The 9,851-nt window shown below is 29.7% G+C and overlaps 1 protein-coding gene across 1 annotated transcript in view; it reads right to left on the bottom strand.

Moving 5' to 3' along the window:
• The window catches only part of LOC106476417, a gene marked incomplete at both ends in the record, with an annotated part of 15,714 nt that overhangs the window by 4,157 nt on the left and 1,706 nt on the right, over positions 1-9,851 (bottom strand). Inside the window, 5 exons of the mRNA XM_013937079.2 lie at positions 968-1,065; positions 2,472-2,589; positions 5,320-5,425; positions 7,008-7,138; positions 8,938-9,036. Of these exons, the coding sequence (XP_013792533.2) occupies positions 968-1,065; positions 2,472-2,589; positions 5,320-5,425; positions 7,008-7,138; positions 8,938-9,036 (552 nt within the window). The remainder of the gene's footprint in view (positions 1-967; positions 1,066-2,471; positions 2,590-5,319; positions 5,426-7,007; positions 7,139-8,937; positions 9,037-9,851) is intronic.

The raw sequence follows: 9,851 nt of genomic DNA, 5'->3' as shown, positions 1-9,851 counted from the left end.
TGAATACTCTGCCTAAACGACCTATCAAAGATTAGTAATTTAGTTTTTTTTGACAAGCTCACTCAGGGCTACTTCAAGCTCCACGTCGACACAGTCATAAAATACTTATTATGTAATCAGAATTTAGCTCTGTACATTTCTCTTGGCATACTTACCTGAAATATTGCTCGACTATACATATAAATATTTTTCAGAAACAGTTTCTTTTTAACACGTTATTATATTTTGAATCACACAGTTTCTTTTTAACACGTTACTGTATTTTGAATCACACTTTCTTTTTAACACGTTACTATATTTTGAATCACACAGTTTCTTTTTAACACATTACTATATTTTGAATCACACTGTTTCTTTTTAACACGTTCCTGTATTCTAAATCACACTGTTTCTGTTTAACATGTTACTATATTCCAAATCACACAATCTACATCAATAGAACATTTATCAAACCTTTCAAAGAGATATATACCTTAATACCGAGTGACTAATCTTATCTGTTCTAAAAATATTAGAGTCTTCTTATAAGTAGGTCAGTGAGAAATTATTGTTGAAATTTAGAGGATTAATTTTAACTGTTTCATTTCAATAATGACCCGTAACAACATCAACAAAGGTAAAAGATGTATTTACGTACTCTAACAGTTAGTTCTGCTACTAAGTACTTAATTCTCTCTTTAAGGTAAAAGATGTATTTACGTACTCTAACAGTTAGTTCTGCTACTAAGTACTTAATTCTCTCTTTAAGGTAAAAGATGTATTTACGTACTCTAACAGTTAGTTCTGCTACTAAGTACTTAATTCTCTCTTTAAGGTAAAAGATGTATTTACGTACTCTAACAGTTAGTTCTGCTACTAAGTACTTAATTCTCTCTTTAAGGTAAAAGATGTATTTACGTACTCTAACAGTTAGTTCTGCTACTAAGTACTTAATTCTCTCTTTAAGGTAAAAGATGTATTTACGTACTCTAACAGTTAGTTCTGCTACTAAGTACTTAATTCTCTCTTCTTGGATTCTCATTTCCAAGTTTTTAGCGGAGAGAGACGGTACCCCAAAAAAAGCATCTGCAAAAAATAAGAATATACAGATCACTTATCAATTAAAAATAAATTTATCATGCACGTTAACATTTAAGTAGAATACATCTGTATGACAAAAACTTGCATGTGATCTTCACACATCACATTTAATTTTGAATATACAGATAGGATTTCAAAATAACTTGAAATTGGACATAATATAGTGCAGTACCGTTTAATATTTATGGTCTTAGAGATTGAGTTCCCTCATAAAAAGTATTCTTAAATCAATACGGATTATGGATAAAAAAAACAGTGATATTGTTAATTTTGGAAGAAGCAATGAATTAAATAGCAGTTTTAAAAAATAATGACAAAAATCTGAGGTATAAAATAATGTCGCATTCCAACAACAACTTACACATTTCAAGACCATCCATAACAATGAATTCAAGTTTATATTTCATCCAAGTTAATAAAAGATGAAATCGTTTAAAACATAATACTACACAAACAAATAAGAATTAGCACTTGTGAAATGTACAAAGACAAAACTGTTTGTTGGCACATTACGTATGTCCAATTATTAAACAATACTGCCCCACAAAGTGACCAATACAAGGTACATTGTAAACTTCATCCCTTATATTGTAAAAACTTTCAAAACCAAGAAATCTCTATTGGGAAACTTCAATGCTAGTAAACTGTGAGCTATAAATTCCATTCTGTTTTAAGAACACTCACTTGTATAACTCTAGTATGACTGAAATTGTGAGTTTGCTAGGAACCCTTTTTGATTTTGGCATTATTTAATATTTTACTTTAGCTTTCACACCTCCACAAGACATGTAACTTGCCATCAAAATGTTTACTTAGCTTCAGGTTAAAAAAAAGTTACAATAACACTTAGAAAAGCTTACTACTACTATAAACTGTTTAAGAAACATTAATTCTGTATCGTATAACATCTTAATACATCACTGTAGTTTTTCAAAGCGATGATGTAGTAATGTGAAGATTTCACAGACATCACAAGTTTAATGGTTGAGGAAGATACGAGCATGAGAAAAAATAAACAATTTTAATAACACATCAAAATAATGCCTAAAGAAAACAATCAACCACAGAACTTGTGAAAACTAGAAAAACTCAGTATTTGCTACAATGTATATCAAAACTAATATGTAAAATTTAGTAAAAGTTTAAACACTCGTTCTTAGGGTCTAAAAACTATTCAATTGTACTAATCATTGTGTAGTGATTACAATTTGTAGGCTTTATATCAATGTTAATTTGGTCAATAAACAATAAAATGTGCCAAAAACATTCTAAATAGATATAAAAATAAAAGAAAACTTAATATTTTTGTTTATCACCAATCAATACAATGAATCAACAATGATGACTAACTTGCTCCAATAGAGCTTTCAAAGTGTTTAAAGTTCACTCACCTAACAGGAGCAACAATCCCTGCAGCAAGGAATGGGCAGATCCCGATACACTGAAAAAGTCTGAATGAAGCCTGTTTTGGGCAGTAACAAACAAAAGTCGGAGAGCTAGAGCGATGTCCTGTTAGGACAAGAAACATTTTACCCTCAGAGTTGAGTAGAAATATTTCATCATACCTTATTAACATCACACTACTGAGCAGTGGCTGAGAGTATAAGCAGTAAGCTTTCAATAACGAAATTAATAATGTACATTAACCATAAAATTGCCTTATCAAAAATAAATGGTATATGGTGCAAATTTACAGAATATAACTATAATACACATTAACAAATGTTACCCAGTCACAAAATAACTCTGACCAACATTACCTCTCTCAAAACAGGGTCAATCGATTTACAGAAGATAACTATAAAACACATTAACAAATGTTACCCAGTCACAAAATAACTCATGCCAACATTACCTCTCTCAAGACAGGGTCAATCGATTTACAGAAGATAACTATAAAACACATTAACAAATGTTACCCAGTCACAAAACAACTCTGACCAACATTACCTCTCTCAACACATGATCAATCGATTTACAGATGATAACTATAAAACACATTAGCTAATGTTACCCAGTCACAAAATAACTCTGACCAACATTACCTCTCTCAAAACAGGGTCAATCGATTTACAGAAGATAACTATAAAACACATTAACAAATGTTACCCTGTCACAAAATAACTCTGACCAACATTACCTCTCTCAACACAGGATCAATCGATTTACAGAAGATAACTATAAAACACATTAGCTAATGTTACCCAGTCACAAAATAACTCTGACCAACATTACCTCTCTCAACACAGGGTCAATCGATTTACAGAAGATAACTATAAAACACATTAACAAATGTTACCCAGTCACAAAATAATTCAAGCCAACATTACCTCTCTCAACACAGGGTCAATCGATTTACAGAAGATAACTATAATACACATTAACAAATGTTACCCAGTCACAAAATAACTCAGGCCAACATTACCTCTCTCAAGACCTGGTCAATATATTTGACCGACCTCGTATCCACTTTATACTCATTATAGTTTCCATACTATAATTTTTAATATAGTACGTGTATCATCAAAAAATTTGGCAGACTTTTCATAAACATTACATGTTGTTTGTACACACACAAAAAGTTTTTTTATAAAGTATTTTTACTAAAGAGTTGTTCATGTATACATCAAATCTTTTTTTTGACTAGTCCAAGTTCAAAGTTAATTTTAAATTAAGATTAAAAATACTTTTCTTTGTCTCAAAAATCTCACATTTCATTTGTGTAACCTCCCAAACAAATATAAAACTTTTTTCAGTAAAACTTTATATTTTATCTCTACCCCTAACAATATATTTGATTCTACAGTTAGCAGACAAACGATCAAAATATATTGAAAAGTTGTAAAATCAGAAACAAAATGAGCAGCTGTGCCCTTTTTTTCTTTATTATTGGTCACAAAGTTTCAAAGTACTTCACTTGAGAGTTTGAACTAATAAACATTTCACATTTATTTTCTGTATTTATTTTACTGTCAACGACTGAAGTAGAAATCTTCTGAAAATAAAGTAACAAATCACTGCTTGTGTCATTAGACTGTTTACATGATGTGGAATTTATCAGTTTATGTATCCTACAGCATTTACAACAAGAATTCCCCAGAGTAATAAAATTGCACTTTGAATCAGTGAAAACATTTATTATATGGTTTGGAGCTGAAGTAATTATAAAATTAGCAGTACAACATTAACAAGTAATTATAAACTCTGTGAAAAATTGTGATAGTTATCAAACATTGTCTGCTTTTTGCATGCATTTATTTTGTGTTCTTTGATACATTATTTAATTAAATAAAAAACTATTTAGTGAAGTAGTACCATTAGTATAAAAAAGTAGGGTTAAGTGTCATCAACAGTCGAAGGCATAAAAATAAGATTCAGGTAAGTACCTTATTATTTTTTTTGTGTATTCTATATATATATTATTATAAAAGTAACTAAAACGTAAAAATTAAACTTTTTAGCTTAGATAATGGAAAATAAAGAATTTTTTTCATGACTTTTGCTTGCAACAGCTCCCAAGTAGTATGTAATTCAACATCGCAACTTGAGTTACACATTCACCATTTACAACTTATATGGCAAGAATATTAGTTAGATAAGGTTCAATAAAAGTTAAGTATAAATAGATGTATACTGTTACGAGTTTAAATATACTTAGGATAAACGAATGTCGTTTCATGTTACAATTTGAAGACATTCTAGAAAGAAAAATAGGGTAATTTAGAGCCTTAAATAGTTAGGGTACAGAAAATAATAGATATTTTACTGAAAAAAAAGTTTTAAATATATTTAGGAGGTTTTAGAGATTACGCAACTGAAGAAGAAAAGAATTTTTAATTGTAACATGAAAATCACTTTACACTCGGATTAGTAAAAAAAAAAAACTTAGATACATTCATAGACAAATCTTTAGTAAAAATGCTTCATTAAAAAATCTGATTTTTAGTGTGCAAGACTTTTAATGCTTACTGAAAGAATGTCAAATTCTGTGAAGATACACATACTGTATTAAAAGCTATAGTATGTAAACTATAATGAGTACAAAATGGTTATGAAGTCAATCAATTCAGTTGACCCCGTGGCAAGACAGTTAAGCTTAGATCTGCTTTACAGACACAGATATATACAACATGTATACTGATATATATCATACAAGTCATCATTTTAAAGAAAAACTTACATCTAGTTTAGAGCTACAAAGACATGAAAAACATTTTAACTTTATATGTTAATACAAACCCTTAGCAATGTGTGATGTACTTTGCATGTCCCTTTCTGTAAAATTTGACTAAGTTGCCATCTGTGAACTTGGCCAGGAAAGTTCAAACTTTCCACTTCAAATTCTCTACAATGGAAAACAAAAGTAACAAACACACCATGAATCACCTGTTTCACTCAATTTGATAATACTAAATAAAACACAATGAACAAATTCAGACAGTCTCTAAAAGCAAAGTAACACTTCAGCATGAAATTTCATATTTTAATTTCCTTTCCCGAAACTTTCAGGATGGCCGTGCAAGTGTTATTTTACTTTTTATTTCTAAACAATCTGATTCTCCTACAAGTAAAAAGTTAAAATGCTAATTTAGTTGTTTATCTATAACTGAATATCATTTTCAACAATAAAACTTATCTTTTGAAACAGAGTAGCATTTGTATGGTTGTGTTGTGTATAAAGTATTCCTTTAAATAACTTTTGCTCAAATACAAGAACTTCTTAAAAGCAAGAAAGTTTTGACTTTCAGTAAAAAATAAAACACCTTTTAAACTATATTAACAGCTTTACTAGTGAACACTTTCACCACAGGTATCCTTTACTGTGCAAGACACAAAGTTTTAGTGTCTTACATTCAAAATATTAAACTACTTTTTGTTTGTTATACCAATTAGTATAGCATACAATTATAGCTAATAATCCATATTTTAATAGTATAGAAGGCAATATTAAAAAAAATCTTGAATTTCCCCTAGCGTGACACACGACATATTTTCTCTAGGTATCTTTTCTCCTCTATTTTATCCACCACCCCTCCAGAAACTACAAAATTAAATTTCTTGTTTTTCATGTATATTCTTTATTTAATATTATAAAAGTAACTAAAATGTAAAAATAGGGGTCTCTTTAGGTTAGTTAAGATTAGATTAGGTAACAATAAATAATAATAATATAATAAAACCGTTTCATGACGCACACACATGAGCAGCTCCTACTAGCTTGAGGATAATGTAATTTGATAGTGTAACTTATAATGCTGCGAATAGTAGTTAGACACGGTTCAAAGAGCAATAAAACAATAAAATTTAATTATAAATAGATGTAAATTGTTACGAGCTTAAAGCTACTTAGGATAAATGAAAATAGTTTCATGTTACAATTTGAAGTCATTCTAGAAAGAAAAAAAGGGTAATTTAGATTTATTTTAATTTTTTTTTTTTTTTTGGTTGGTTACGGGGTCGGTCAAATTGACTGATCCCATATAGAGATATAGTAGAGAAAATAATAGATAAAATAAAGTTTTACTCAAATAAAAGAAAAAAACGTTTGAAAAGTATTTAGGAGGTTTTAGAGATTACACAAAGGAAATTTAAGATTTTTGAAATGAAGAAAAATATTTTTAATAACATGAAAATTACTTTGCACGTGGACTGTTCAAAACAAATACTCAATATATTCATGGACAAATCTTTGTTTTAGTTTATTAAGAATACTTCACTAAAAATGATTTTTTATATGTGAAAGACTTCTAATATTAACTGAAAGACTGCCAAATTTTTTGAAGATATACACTATAATAAAAGTTAGTAGTATCAAATCTATAAAGACTTTGAACGAGTACAAAGAGATCATGTGGTCGGTCAAATTGACCGAGCCCGTGTTGAGAGAGTTAAAATAACTAAGATATTTGTGAAGATAACATACTTACCCTTCTGTACGAATGTTACGAAGCTGCTTCTCATTTAACCTACGAGGTTCACCCTTAATGTCAACTGCCACGGCTTCAATCTCATCAAATGATGGCGTTATAAACAAATCTCGAAGATTCAATGGCTTTGGCTTTACATTCACAAGTACAAAGGAACAGGAATAAGGTTTTAATTGTATTTAGCAAAAATGAGAAGACCACAATACGAGTTACTTTTGTGGAAGTTGAAATAAAAGTTAAAATATAACCTACTGAAAAAAGAAAAATATTTTACTGATACAAACAAGAGCTGAATTAAAAAACAACGATTCATCAAGTAGCCTTAACAAATGTGCAATTCACATAAGACAGTTACTAAGAAAATCTGTACAAGCATGGCTTCTCAAACTTCACTAGGGTTTGAACTACAATTGGGCATTAATTTGGGTTTGTTACAAAATGGAAAAACTTGCTAATTTAACAGAAAATTACAAAATCAACTGAATTTCAAAACTTATGAACAAGTTATCTATTTTCTTAATATATAACAGGACAATGTCTTCCACTTTCCACTGAAGGAGTTCAAAGTTTTAACATATAAAGTTGCTATGAAATAGCAGGACAATGTCTTCCACCTTCCGCTGAGTGAGTTCAGAGTTTTAACTTATAAAGTTGCTATGAAATAGCAGGACAATGTCTTCCACCTTCTGCTGAGTGAGTTCAGAGTTTTAACTTATAAAGTTGCTATGAAATAGCAGGACAATGTCTTCCACCTTCCGCTGAGTGAGTTCAGAGTTTTAACATATAACGTTAAGAAATGGCAGGACAATGTCCTCTACCTTCCTTTGAGTGAGTTCAGAGTTTTAACATAAGGTTGTTATGATGTAACAGGACAATGTCTTCCACCTTCCATTAAGTTCAGCTTTTTTTATTCGATTTGTTTTGAAAATGTTAGTAGCTTTCTAATATATCAAATTGTTAAAGTAAATTTCAGAAAAAAAAAAGAGGTGACAAAAATAGCAGATAAAAAATACTCTTGTCACACCATAAAAAGACAATTTACTATAAACAGAACCATGATATAAGAACCAGTATTACTGTTTAAAGGAATATTATATATACCAGCCATTATACTTTTGTAAAATGTATATACTTAGATATGGAATATGTAGAATCAAAGATGATTATAAATCACCAAACTTAACATCTCCGTGATGTACAGGTTTGAAAACACCCGGTAAGGATAACATTCTATACACCAAAGGTGGTGGTTTTAACTACATGTAATCTTGAAATAGTGCTACTTGTGTTTTTGGTCAGGATTTGTAGGATATATGAACAAGAAATTAACAAGTTACACATACTTTACAAGAACAAGAGTGAAATGGTTTATCAAAGACACAACTCGGGGCCATCGAGTGTCAACTGATAAAAAACTAATATTTCATAATGTCATGTAAAATTATTTTCCAAGTTATTACTACAATAGCTATCCCATAGAAAGCTTGGTCTAGTGTTTGTTTCCAAGAAGTAGGTGACATAAATAAATGTACAAGTTAATATATGTTGGAGGTTCACATATTTTATACTTGGATCAGAAACTGAAACCCACTAGTAAATTAGTTGCGGAAGACTGGCTACATAACACAGTTTATATGATCATTAATATAACTTATAAGTTATTCCGCCTAGAACTACTAACTACAACTGAGCTATAAAAAATATTCATATTAAATAAATAAATAATTTATTTTTACAATTTCCTGAAATACTGAAAAAAATTGCTGTATAAGAAATAAATAGATAGAGGTCAGTTAATTTGTTTTTAATTCTGTAGAATAGAAAGTAATACGTACATATCTTTCTACTATTTACATCTTCATTTTTCTAATTCCATACATACAGACACATACACATTCTAATAACGAAGTATTAAACATATGTAAGTTACCTTGCGTGTTAGAGAATCACCACCAGATGTCAGCACTGCTAATGGTGGTGGGAGAACAATGGGGAATGTCCGCCAGTGAAATAACACCTTTTCAGCCACCTTTTAAAGCACAAATTTAATATTTCACTTTGAGTACAAATTGTTCTGAACAATAGAAAATATCAAAGTTAAAAGGTCAGATACAAACAAGTTTAAGTGGGTGAGCATTTCACTATCGTCGCTCGTCTTACAGTAGGATTGCTTAACCAAGTTTCAAGAAACTTAATTGACACTTACTAAGTAGTATTTAGTTTATGCTTTAGAAAAATTCAAATAATTTGATTTAGTATTTCCATCATTTCTTATGTTGTGAAATTTCCAAAATTTTGTTACGAGACACATTTTGGAAAACAATAAAGTACTTTCTTTAGTCGTAAGAAAGAACTATTTTATAGATCTACTCAATTTCAACTTGATCTTCATGAACACATTTCTTACAAAACTTTAATTCTGCCAATTGCAGTAGTCACCACTTCTAGATATAAATCATAAAAAATACCACATAAGGTGACAAAGATTTACTGGACACCTAAAAATCTGTCCTTCCAAAATATTTTAATAACAATATTCTTGGTCATAATCAGTTTATATCTATTAAATAAACTTTGTTCTCAATATATTTATGTGCAATGTTTTAATGTGATAACCTTAACAATAATATTCAATAAATAAGAATTGGAGTCACTGGAGTGTTTTCTGTCGCTACCCGATGTCTTGTCATAGAGGACAAAAACATTTCCAGGAATGAATCTGTGGTTTGTTCTTCTAAACTTCACATTACATCCCATTGTTCTTCTCTGTAGGAGCTACATGTCTTGTCATAGAGGACAAAATAACTTAACACAAAAACATTTCCAGGAATGAATCTGTGGTTA

The sequence above is a fragment of the Limulus polyphemus genome, unplaced genomic scaffold (assembly GCF_000517525.1).
Source record: "Limulus polyphemus unplaced genomic scaffold, Limulus_polyphemus-2.1.2 Scaffold10514, whole genome shotgun sequence".
NCBI lineage: Eukaryota > Metazoa > Arthropoda > Merostomata > Xiphosura > Limulidae > Limulus > Limulus polyphemus.
Note: the sequence above shows the minus strand (reverse complement) of the source record. Positions and strands in the feature narration are given on the sequence as shown.